The 13,805-nt window shown below is 31.6% G+C and overlaps 1 protein-coding gene across 2 annotated transcripts in view; it reads right to left on the bottom strand.

The window, feature by feature from the left end:
* LOC109602664 (zinc finger protein 235) overlaps positions 1 to 13,805 on the bottom strand; it is a 183,356-nt gene that overhangs the window by 66,239 nt on the left and 103,312 nt on the right. The window contains exons 5-6 of one of the 2 annotated variants that reach the window (XM_049967600.1): positions 12,423 to 12,588; positions 6,923 to 7,109 (exon numbers count right to left, since the gene is read on the bottom strand). In XM_049967600.1, coding sequence (XP_049823557.1) covers positions 7,081 to 7,109; positions 12,423 to 12,588 — 195 coding nt within the window. In that variant the 3' untranslated portion in view covers positions 6,923 to 7,080. Of the gene's footprint in view, positions 1 to 6,922; positions 7,110 to 12,422; positions 12,589 to 13,805 lie in introns of those variants that run through there. The other variant, XM_049967599.1, reaches the window with a different exon arrangement.

The raw sequence follows: 13,805 nt of genomic DNA, 5'->3' as shown, positions 1-13,805 counted from the left end.
TCACCCCCGTAAAATATTAAAAAAGCATTTATAAAACAAAATAATGGGAAGATATTAAAATAGAAATCTGTTTTATTTGGTTTGAGCTATTAATAAATAGATGGCACACGAAACACATATGAGAGAATTCAAACAATAAAGGTACGAAACTTAGATTTTTTATCTAATTATCTTCAGAAGAAATAACCTATACATTTTAAGTAGACTGGATGATTCATTCCATGTTTGTTTAATCTTGTAAATCATTTAAAATGAAATAGTGAAAAGATCAACTCTCAGAAACACAGGTGGCTAACAGATTTTTATTGTCAAAATGAATTAATTGCCCTACTCATTTTACAGTTCATTTTTAACCTTCAGTTGTGAATAAAAGTCAAAATCGAAACAGGCTCATCAAATATCTAAAAAACTCATGTAAGATACATTTTAGGTCCATCAAAATATATATATAATCATGACTAGTCATGATATGAAGTGAAATAAATGGTAGATAGTACTTTGGCAATTTAACAAATGTAAATTATAGAAGAAAAAGTCTTAATGTACTTTTAGTTGAATCTGTAAATGTATCATAATTCTAATTATGCAAAAAAATCAGTACCAATCATCAGGAAAGACATCAGGCCGTCATAAATCATGGCAGACTTCCGTCAAAATAAACCAGCACGAATGATTTATCTGATACGTTTTTCATAATTCAGTGCCACAACTCGAGTACTGGTAATCAGCAACAATTGTCCCACAAGATTATTTATTAACAGGCTTAAGTACGACTATCGTGAATTAACACAGCCCGTTCGAGTGTTAATAAGCAAAGTGCAGGGAATTTACCCGTCGGTTCGATTTAGGATTATCGATTGGGCACAGAGGAGACGTACGCCATTATGTGCCCTCGGTGGGCAACCTTTTGCATTAATGAGATCGCCGTTGTTCCCATCGCGTATCTACGATCCGGATCTCATCAGCTGTCCCACCACTGAATTAATCACGTTCGATCGTCAAACGATCGACTCTCTCATGGGTTTAAATAATATTTTCAACGAAAACGAATTCGCCACGGTTTGTCCCCCACTCGAGTACCGAGATCTGCGGATCGGCCTCTTTTTATTTCATCTAAGGTCTCCTACAGCTTTCGATAATTATCTTCATATGATATCAATGAGAGATCGGAACGCACCGCTAGAATGGAAATACATGGCCGTATTGTTCCATTCTTGAAACGGCGCGCCGCTGGTAGAGGAACAGCGTGTAGGTACTTTGTTACCGTTCGGTACTGAAATGCCGCAGATCGGGGGATTGTTGGAAAAAGTCACCCACACGCAACCATTGTTGTTTAGGGCATTATGATTATTTGATTGGTTCATTTCCTAGTAGGTACCACTGGTACTACTTACATAATTTATTATTTACATGACTTATATATAATAGTGTGCGTGTTTAATAGTAATAATTATGAATTTTAATAAATTTATCTTGTTGAATGTGCAACTACGTAATAAAATATCAGTTTAATATTTATAAATTGACATTGTAATTTTCCATATTTTACAATTTTATGATCTTATTTCCTGTACAATTAAATAATACGTCAGTTATTACTAGTTAATAAAAACAAGTATTTTGAAATATTTTTTATGAGTACTAGTCCAGAAAATTACATTACATGTTAATTATAAATTATATACGTGCTTTAATTTAATTAATAAACTTGTTCTCCATTTCAAAACCTCCAACAGTTACTTTTCAATTGTGACTACTGCATCTATTTTGATGAGTACTGACGATCCTTGTTCTTCATAATTGTCTTCAAAAGATTAGAAAACAAATCATTAATTAAACTTGGAATCAATATTTAATCTCATCTGTTTGACCTTTGAAGTAATAATTTAAGAAGAATTCCATTTCATAACTCTTAGGTACTTCTACTTCTTCATTAACATTATTTTAATTTGACTTGAAGACCATCTTTAGAGTAAACTGAGTTAAGAAGAACTACTTTTCCTTACCAAGATTTAAGAATGATATTGATGACCCTTATTCTTCATAATTATCATCAAAATATTAGAAGACTAATTATTAATTATTCTTGGACTCAATATTTCTATTACTGTTCAACATTTCCAACATTCAGACTCATTTCAAAGGTTGAGATTAACAATTAACTCTTCTCAACTGGATCCAATGCTACTTTAATCTCAACTGTTTGACCTTTGAAGAAATAATTTAAGAAGAATTCCATTTCAAAACTCTTAGGTACTTCTACTTCTTCATTAACATTATTTTAATTTGACTTGAAGACCATCTTTAGAGTAAACTGAGTTAAGAAGAACTACTTTTCCTTACCAAGATTTAAGAATGGTATTGATGACCCTTATTCTTCATAATTATCATCAAAATATTTGAAGACTACTTATTAATTAATCTTGGACTCAATATTTCTATTACTGTTCAACATTTCCAACATTCAGACTCATTTCAAAGGTTGAGATTAACAATTAACTCTTCTCAACTGGATCCAATGCTACTTTAATCTCAACTGTTTGACCTTTGAAGAAATAATTTAAGAAGAATTCCATTTCAAAACTCTTAGGTACTTCTATTTCTTCATTCACATTATTTTAATCTGACTTGGAGACCATCTTTAGTGTAAACTGTGTTAAGAAGAACTACTTTTCCCTACCAAGATTTAAGAATGGTATTGATGACCCTTATTCTTCATAATTATCATCAAAATATTAGAAGGCTAATTATTAATTAATCTTGGACTCAATATTTCTATTACTGTTCAACATTTCCAACATTCAGACTCATTTCAAAGGTTGAGATTAACAATTAACTCTTCTCAACTGGATCCAATGCTACTTTAATCTCAACTGTTTGACCTTTGAAGAAATAATTTAAGAAGAATTCCATTTCAAAACTCTTAGGTACTTCTACTTCTTCATTAACATTATTTTAATTTGACTTGAAGACCATCTTTAGAGTAAACTGAGTTAAGAAGAACTACTTTTCCCTACCAAGATTTAAGAATGGTATTGATGACCCTTATTCTTCATAATTATCAGCAAAATATTAGAAGACTAATTATTAATTAATCTTGGACTCAATATTTCTATTACTGTTCAACATTTCCAACATTCAGACTCATTTCAAAGGTTGAGATTAACAATTAACTCTTCTCAACTGGATCCAAAGCTACTTTAATCTCATCTGTTTGACCTTTGAAGAAATAATTTAAGAAGAATTCCATTTCAAAACTCTTAGGTACTTCTACTTCTTCATTAACATTATTTTAATTTGACTTGAAGATCATCTTTAGTATAAACTTACTTAAGAAGAACTACTTTTCTTCTGTTTATAGTCTTCATCATCAATTTGAACTGAATTGAACTTGATTTGAAGATGAGATAAAGGTTAATCTTAGATATTACGATTATCATTAGGTAGAGAAGTATTTTTTCATTAAAAACTTGTTGCACAATTAAACTATAATAGATGGATGGATAATCATTGAACTCAACTTGGTAAAAATAGTGAATGACTGACGTTAATGTTTTCAGTATCTAACGATACATTTTAAGACTTCCTTATGCAACATTTATGTAAAAGCACATTAAACTTAATCTCCACCACGAGCATAATTTTATTATAGTGCACGTCTTCGTCTCAATCTCCCGACGATTTGCATACGAGCCCGGGGGTTGTGAAATTTTTTGCCTCGTCCAGCTCCCGTTCGACGAAGACGAGTCCGGCCACGGGGCATCGCAACACTGATGGCTTATTATCAGCGCACGAACCCCATAAACAACGAACGTTCTATGATGTAAACGAAACGAACGTTAGATTTTAGGGCCAACAAAGTGTTAATGGTGGAATACCGAACGTGGTGGAATGACTCCGGTTTGAGTCTTTGTCCGGCAAATGGTGGGCAGAAAGTTCGCCCGCAGCTAAATAATATACATCGCTCCATATAGATTATAAAGCTATTTTACATACTAGTAGCACTCATGGGTATTAATATATCATTATTGGAGAGCCGCATTTTCGACGAGGCCACTTTGTCACGAACGGTCGGCCACGTACGGCCATTGTTTTTCGATTATGTTCACCGCTAATTGAGGTCACAAATTCTTTACTTGAGGCTCCTTTGTATATTTGTCAAAATTTTAAATAAACCATATCGATTCTAATATTATTGTCAAGTATATTATCATCATCATTATCATCATCAAAATGACAAATTGAAAAAATGATGATTAAGAATTTGTGTGTTTTAAATGATTCTCAAGCCTAATTAGTAGATAAGATCTTCAAGTCAAATTAAAATAATGTTAATGAAGAAGTAGAAGTACCTAAGAGTTTTGAAATGGAATTCTTCTTAAATTATTTCTTCGAAGATCAAACAGATGAGATTAAAGTACCATTGGATCCATTTGAGAAGAGTTAATTGTTGATCTCAAACTTTGAAATGAGGTTAGATGTTGGAAATGTTGAACAGTAATAGAAATATTGACTCCAAGTTTAATTAATAATTAGTCTTCTAATCTTTTGATGACAATTATGAAGAACAAGGGTCATCAATACCATTCTTAAATCTTGGTAGGGAAAAGTAGTTCTTCTTAACACAATTTACACTAAAGATGGTCTCCAAGTCAGATTAAAATAATGTTAATGAAGAAATAGAAGTACCTAAGAGTTTTGAAATGGAATTCTTCTTAAATTATTTCTTCAAAGGTCAAACAGATGAGATTAAAGTAGCAATGGATCCAGTTGAGAAGAGTTAATTGTTAATCTCAACCTTTGAAATGAGTCTGAATGTTGGAAATGTTGAACAGTAATAGAAATATTGAGTCCAAGACTAATTAATAATTAGTCTTCTAATATTTTGATGATAATTATGAAGAATAAGGGTCATCAATACCATTCTTAAATCTTGATAGGAAAAAGTAGTTCTTCTTAACTCAGTTTACACTAAAGATGGTCTTCAAGTCAAATTAAAATAATGTTAATGAAGAAGTAGAAGTACCTAAGAGTTCTGAAATGGAATTCTTCTTAAATTATTTCTTCAAAGGTCAAACAGATGAGATTAAAGTAGCATTGGATCCAGTTTAGAAGACTTAATTGTTAATCTTAACCTTTGAAATTGGGCTAGATGTTTGAGATATTGAATAGTAATAGAAATATTGATTCCAAGATTAATTAATAATTAGTCTTATAATCTTTTGATGATAATTATGAAGAATAAGGGTCATCAATACCATTCTTAAATCTTGGTAAGGAAAAGTAGTTCTTCTTAACTCAGTTTACACTAAAGATGGTCTTCAAGTCAAATTAATATAATCTTAAGGAAGAAGTAGAAGTACCTAAGAGTTTTGAAATGGAATTCTTCTTAAATTATTTCTTTAAAGGTCAAATAGATGAGATTAAAGTAGCATTGGATCCAGTTGAGAAGAGTTAATTGTTAATCTCAACCTTTGAAATGAGGCTAGATGATATAAATGTTGAAAAAGAATAGAAATATTGATTCTGTAGTAGGTACAACTGAAATGTAACTGTCAACGTTTCTTATAAACTTAAGTTCCTGGATGTTATAAAAGTTTAACCTGACAATGAAGAGTTTAAACGGTAGAGAATTTTTAAGTCAAATATTATCGAAGAACTAGAACTACATAGGAGTTTTAAAACATAATTGTGAAGTGAATTATCCTTATCATCGTGATTATCATCATCAAAAGGATTAGAAACGTCAAGACATTCATGTATAGGTTATTTCATTTAAGAACTATGAAGTCAATATGAGAAAGTATGAAGTGAATTCCTTTTATTGTCATCATCATCTTTCGTTCTTTCGTTTGGGGATTATACTAACCTAAACGTCACAGAAGAATTAGAGATTCTACTCAATCAAGGGCATCATAAATAAATTTTTGGGGACTTCGTTTATAGTTCCTAAAACATAATTGTGAAGTCAATTACCCTTATCATCATCGTCATCATCATCATTCTTCCGTTCCGTTCACCAGACAATTCTCATCATTCTTTTCTAACTCCCAACAAACATCAAGAAACAATTTGTTCTAAAACCTCTCCCGTGGCATCTTATTTACAAATCAAATAAGCGGTTGCATCGTACGTTCCCAATAAAATTGGACCAGCATCCACACCAATTACTGTTATTAACCAAAACAGCATCCAGCATACCAAAAAAAGACGATCATGTTTTGGCTACCGTAATTTTTGATAGATTCCATAATAACACGCGGGGCAATTTCGCGGCAACCGAAAATTACACTCACCCCGGATAATTTGGTTCGATCGCCTCCTTCGATCATCGATGAGAAACTATTAACGGGAGTGATCGCTGTGACATTTAAAAAGGGGGGGGGGGAACGTTGATGATGTTTTAATACACCCCGACGTGTTTTATAAACGGTCGTGCATTAAAAGCGCATCAGGAACGGCATTAACGGTGGATGTAGTCGCCTGAAGGTGGCTGCCATCTTACATACGAAACCGCCTCTGCATATTGTTAATGCCCCGTATATATCATTATAGACACACTCCGTGTAGGCACAGCTTCTTGGGTTTTTCCATGGAGGCTTCCTCTGAGTACTGTGACCGTTTTCAATTGTGGTGTCCACAGAAAACAAAGGAATTTTCAGGTGAATTCTCCTCGTTGTTCAATCAAGGGTAATTTTCGTAATTGTGTTAAGATTGTTGAAATTCTTAAAACGCTAAGACTGGAGGGAATATTGTAATTACATAAGTACAATCCAAGGAAGTACCTATCACATGAATTCCAATAAAATTATTTAAGTCTTACCTTGTTAACTTACCTTAAACTTAGTAAGTAAAGTAAATTTTGAGGACAGTAATTAAAAATCGATTTATATTCATAAAATATTTATTTAGATATATACAATTTATACATATGGTAGTACGTATTACAAAAATATATGTTTTTTTTTTTTATATATATAAATAAAAAATAATTTTGATAACAATAAGTTCTCATATATAAATTAAACTTAACTAAAATCACTTACAACAATTTGTAAAATTTTGAATAACGGATTTTTTTCAGCCCTTGCGCGTACCACTCGGCTTCCCTAAAACCAACGAAAAACCAAAAATTAATTTCGTCTCAAAATCAAACAACAAAACAATATATACAAATTGTATATACACAAAATAAATATGGATTAATCGAGGCGAGGCATTTTTTAATTAAACAAAAAATGAGTAGGTGTAACAGCCGGGAACGACCGATCACGTACTGCCCATTAAGTTTAATTTCGGGGTCCGCATCGAAATGCAGAACGCGTCCCGTCCACGTATGTAATTTCCACTCGGGGCCAAAAATTAAAATGGTCAAGTAGCCAAAAAATATCGGTGATGGTCAGAAACAGGGAAAAAAAAAGGACGGCGCGAGATTAGTCCGGTGGTACCGCGTCTCCGTCCCGCGATAGCCTTGTAATTACACCCGGACAGTAGTCTATAAGCAAGCGGTAATCACAGAGTGTCGGGCCCCGGGCATTCCTACATACGGCTACCGTTCTTCTCTTGCGCCGCCGTCCAGAAGGCCGATTAATGGCTGCCACGGACTCGATGGTACACTCGCTACGCAAAGTGGACGATGCGGTTTCGGAATAGTTCAGTCAAATTGGGTTTTGGATGTTTCAGGTACTGCCCAAAAGCAGCAGAAACATCGAATCTAATGTGATTGAATGAAGAATGACTCTTTTAAAAACTTCTTGAAAATTATCGTTAGTCTAAAAACTTGCTAATTACAACTAATGAGTATCTGAATAAAAAGTACTACCAAAACTGTCTGTCTACTTCTTCAAAAATACTTCTTGGAACATCTTTTTCTACTCTTCATTAGGTACTTGCTTGTGGATCATCATCAGTTTAAATAAAACTTGCCAATTACAGCTAATGAGAATCTGAATGAAAAGTACTACCAAAACAGTCTGTCTAGTGCTTCAAAAAATACTTTTTCAAACATATTTTCTAGTCTTCATTAGGTACTTGTTTGAAGATCATCATCAGTTTAAAAACTTGCCAATTACAGCTAATGAAAATCTGAATGAAAAGTACTACCAAAACTGTCTGTCTACAATACTTCTTTAAACATCTTTTTCTACTCTCCATTACCTTCAAGTTAACTATTAGTTTAAAATTAGAAGTTTCTACTAATCTTCATAAACTTTGGAATAGTATTAATAATAAATTAGTACCATGCAATTGCATGTATTCTTACACATGTCTTCTTCTTCATGCATGTTAATTAAAATTGGCTTGAAGATCTTGGACAGTTTAAACTTAGAGACCACATTTTAAGTAAATAGGACTATAAAATTGTTTTCGTATTTCAACTCTACATTAGAATTATACAAAATTAGCTTGAAGATCATCATTTGTTGAAACTTAGGAAGAATGTTTCTTCCACTCTTCAACAACTTTAGAAACTTTAAAGGCTTTGAAATAATATTAATAACAAACTCTTGCCAAATACATCTGTTGGGAATTTGAATGAGAAGTATCCCTTTCTGAGACTCTTATAAATGTCTTCTTCTTCCTCCATGTTAATTAAAATTGACTTGAGGATCTTTGACAGTTTAAACTTAGGGACAATGTTTTTACTACATTTCAAGTAAATAGGTCTATAAAAATGTTTTCGTATTTCAACTCTACATTAGAACTATACAAAATTAGCTTGAAGATCATCATTTGTTGAAACTTAGGAAGAATGTTTCTTCCACTCTTCAACAACTTTAGAAACTTTAAAGGCTTTGAAATAATATTAATATCAAACTCTTGCCAAATGCATCTGTTGAGAATTTGAATGAGGAGTATCCCTTTCTGAGACTCTTATAAATGTCTTCTTCTTCCTCCATGTTAATTAAAATTGGCTTGAAGATCTTTGACAGTTTAAACTTAGGGACAATGTTTTTACCACATTTCAAGTAAATAGGTCTATAAAAATGTTTTCGTATTTCAACTCTACATTAGAATTATACAAAATTAGCTTGAAGATCATCATTTGTTGAAACTTAGGAAGAATGTTTCTTCCACTCTTCAACAACTTTAGAAACTTTAAAGGCTTTGAAATAATATTAATAACAAACTCTTGCCAAATGCATCTGTTGAGAATTTGAATGAGAAGTATCCCTTTCTGAGACTCCTATAAATGTCTTCTTCTTCCTCCATGTTAATTAAAATTGGCTTGAAGATCTTTGACAGTTTAAACTTAGGGACAATGTTTTTACCTCATTTCAAGTAAATAGGTCTATAAAAATGTTTCCGTATTTCAACTCTACATTAGAATTATACAAAATTATCTTGAAGATCATCATTTGTTGAAAATCAGGAAGAATGTTTATTCCACTCTTCAACAACTTTAAAAACTTTAAAGTCTTTGAAATAATATTAATAACAAACTCTTGTCAAATGCATCTGTTGAGAATTTGAATGAGGAGTATCCCTTTCTGAGACTCTTATAAATGTCTTCTTCTTCCTCCATGTTAATTAAAATTGGCTTGAAGATCTTTGACAGTTTAAACTTAGGGACAATGTTTTTACCACATTTCAAGTAAATAGGTCTATAAAAATGTTTTCGTATTTCAACTCTACATTAGAATTATACAAAATTAGCTAGAAGATCCTCGTTTGTTGAAACTTAAGAAGAATGTTTCTTCCACTCTTCAACAACTTTAGAAACTTTAAAGTCTTTGAAATAATATTAATAACAAACTCTTGTCAAATGCATCTGTTGAGAATTTGAATGAGGAGTATCCCTTTCTGAGACTCTTATAAATGTCTTCTTCTTCCTCCATGTTAATTAAAATTGGCTTGAAGATCTTTGACAGTTTAAACTTAAGGATAATGTTTTACCACATTTCAAGTAAATAGGTGTATAAAAATGTTTTCGTATTTCAACTCTACATTAGAATTATACAAAATTATCTTGAAGGTCATCATTTGTTGAAAATCAGGAAGAATGTTTATTCCACTCTTCAACAACTTTAGAAACTTTAAAGTCTTTGAAATAATATTAATAACAAACTCTTGTCAAATGCATCTGTTGAGAATTTGAATGAGAAGTATCCCTTTCTGAGACTCTTATAAATGTCTTCTTCTTCCTCCATGTTAATTAAAATTGGCTTAAAGATCTTTGACAGTTTAAACTTAGGGACAATGTTTTACCACATTTCAAGTAAATAGGTCTATAAAAATGTTTTCGTATTTCAACTCTACATTAGAATTATACAAAATTAGCTTGAAGATCATCATTTGTTGAAACTTAGGAAGAATGTTTCTTCCACTCTTCAACAACTTTAGAAACGTTAAAGTCTTTGAAATAATATTAATAACAAACTCTTGCCAAATGCATCTGTTGAGAATTTGAATGAGGAGTATTCCTTTCTGAGACTCTTATAAATGTCTTCTTCTTCCTCCATGTTAATTAAAATTGGTTTGAAGATCTTTGACAGTTTAAACTTAGGGACGATGTTTTTACTACATATCAAGTAAATAGGTCTATAAAAATGTTTTCGTATTTCAACTCTACATTAGAACTATACAAAATTAGCTTGAAGATCATCATTTGTTGAAACTTAGGAAGAATGTTTCTTCCACTCTTCAACAACTTTAGAAACTTTAAAGTCTTTGAAATAATATTAATAACAAACTCTTGTCAAATGCATCTGTTGAGAATTTGAATGAGGAGTATCCCTTTCTGAGACTCTTATAAATGTCTTCTTCTTCCTCCATGTTAATTAAAATTGGCTTAAAGATCTTTGACAGTTTAAACTTAGGGACAATGTTTTTACCACATTTCAAGTAAATAGGTCTATAAAAATGTTTTCGTATTTCAACTCTACATTAGAATTATACAAAATTAGCTTGAAGATCATCATTTGTTGAAACTTAGGAAGAATGTTTCTTCCACTCTTCAACAACTTTAGAAACTTTAAAGTCTTTGAAATAATATTAATAACAAACTCTTGCCAAATGCATCTGTTGAGAATTTGAATGAGAAGTATTCCTTTCTGAGACTCCTATAAATGTCTTCTTCTTCCTCCATGTTAATTAAAATTGGCTTAAAGATCTTTGACAGTTTAAACTTAGGGACAATGTTTTACCACATTTCAAGTAAATAGGTCTATAAAAATGTTTTCGTATTTCAACTCTACATTAGAATTATACAAAATTAGCTTGAAGATCATCATTTGTTTAAACTTAGGAAGAATGTTTCTTCCACTCTTCAACAACTTTAGAAACGTTAAAGTCTTTGAAATAATATTAATAACAAACTCTTGCCAAATGCATCTATTGACAATTTGAATGAGAAGTGTACCTTTCTACAACTCTTTTTTATACATGTCTTTTTCGTACTTCTTCATTAGTACTACTTTAAATTTCACCATCAGAGAAGAACTTGTATATTTTATAAGTTTTACGTATATATACTTCATTAGTATTATTTAATATTGATGAAGATCTATTCTAATCTATTCAAAGTGAGTACTCATCTGTAGTACCTGTAGAAACCTTGAAAATGTTTACTTTAATTCTAAATGAAGAAATATTCTTTCTTTTTATCTGTTAATAAATAAGTTAACTTGAAGATCATAAGTTTAAACTTAATATTACATCTTTCATCAACTTTGATTGTTCGAGGTGTACCACTTTTCTAAGTTTGTGTTCTTCTTTAATATTGATTTGATTACAGGCAACAAAAATCTCTAGTTAATAGTATCTAATGCATCATCTTTGACTGCATCTTGAATGAGAAGTATGCCTTTCTACAACTCTTTTTTATACATGTCTACTTCTTCATTAGTACTACCTTAAAGATCACCATCAGAGAAGAACTTGTATATTTTATAAGTTTTATGTATATATACTTCATTAGTATTATTTAATATTGATTTGAAGATCTATTCTAATCTATTCAAAGTGAGTACTCATCTGTAGTACCTGTAGAAACCTTAAAAATGTTTACTTTAATTCTAAATAAAGAAATATTCCTTCTTTTTATTTGTTAATAAATAAGTTAACTTGAAGATCATAAGTTTCTTATTTCATCAACTTTGATTGTTCGAGGAGTACCACTTTTCTAAGTTTGTGTTCTTCTTTAATATTGGTTTGATTACAGACAACAAAAATCTTTCGTTAATAGTATCTAATGCATCATCTTCGACTGCCCTCTACGTTATGATACAGAGTGTACCCGTTGAGCATGCTCTTCATCTAAATTGCCACTGCTTATCTGGCCGACGTTGATAATGAAATTTCTATTTAAGTACGGGTTACGCGCGTTATCGATAATTCCAGCCTCTCACATTGTTGATGGCAAACCACGATATGCGGTTTTTGAACTGCCCCCCTCCGTAGATCATTTGCATCGCACTTACCGGTGTGAAGGAACAGGTGATTTTTAAGGTTGGTGTGTTTGGAGAAGCCCCGCGAACAGATGTGACACTTGAAGGGCCAGGAGCCGGAGTGGACGTACATGTGAGATCGGAGGTCGCCCGGCGTCGGGAACGATTTGCTGCACAAGTTGCACTTGTGCGGCTTGTCCTGCAAAACAGACAAACAGAAACATGTTAGAACAAAGTTGAATGGAGTCGTACGTAAACGTCGCAACGAGGGCAAAGCTGAGACTGACAGTTGAGTGGTATCTGATGGGTAATTCGTGAGGTATTCCCGTAAACCTCCCGTCAGTCGATAAGTCCTGAAATGTTTTTCGTCACGCCCCAGATTTAATCTCGGGGCCTTTACATTAAATTCATATTGTAATTAGTTATTGTAATTAATAATGTCGGATGCGCCTTCGCGTATGAATTATTAATCCTGTCAAACTGAAGATATGTTAATCATTTATTTTAAATGGAGGCACAAAGAAGAAATGGAGCCTCACATTTAAATACTTTCGTATGTATAATCAGTTCGTAACGTTCACACAACATTTTCTTCACTTGTATGTATTATTAGTAAAACTATATTATATATCATATAGAGTAAAATTAAAAGGTAAAAGGTATCAGAAGAATTTGAAGCGGTAATTCAATACCCTCCGGGCTCTTATCAAGATGACGAAGTTTTTTCAAGCATGAAGACAGGTGATCCCTGAAATGTGATCCGTCCGATATATTATAATCCTGAAATACGTTCCTCGTAATTGAGTTGATTTAATTGTGGTTTTATGCATAATTCATCGTATCAAGAAATTCTTCGACGCCGTTATTGATACTTAAATTCGTTCCTTGTTTTAATCGATAATTTGATTAGTTTTATTAGCTGCAAAATAATTTATAAAAGGTAACATAGTTTTTTCTTGTGATTTTTAATTAAATATATTTTTAAGCTTAATGAAATGACTCCTCTATATAGATTTTTTAATTATTACAACTAAATCTGGATTTGTTAAACTGTTAAACATCCAATTTGAACTGATTAGGAGCATTTGCTCATTATTTAGAAAGATTAGAAGTTTTAAACTTAATAAAATGTCTAAGCAACACAAATTTATTAGTTTTATTAGTTGCATAGTCATTTATAAAATGTTTTAAAATGTATTTTTATAAAAAATTTATCTGGAACAATGTAATAACTGATTAGGAGCATTTGCTTATTATTTAGAAAGATTAGAAGCTTTTAAACTTAATAAAATGTCAACGCAACACAAATTAATTGGTTTTATTAGTTGCATAATCATTTATAAAATGTTTTAAAATGTATTTTTATAAAAAAATTATCTGGAACAATATAATAACTAATTGGGAGCATTTACTTAT

Source organism: Aethina tumida, chromosome 5, assembly GCF_024364675.1.
Source record: "Aethina tumida isolate Nest 87 chromosome 5, icAetTumi1.1, whole genome shotgun sequence".
In the NCBI taxonomy this organism is placed as follows: domain Eukaryota; kingdom Metazoa; phylum Arthropoda; class Insecta; order Coleoptera; family Nitidulidae; genus Aethina; species Aethina tumida.
Note: the sequence above shows the minus strand (reverse complement) of the source record. Positions and strands in the feature narration are given on the sequence as shown.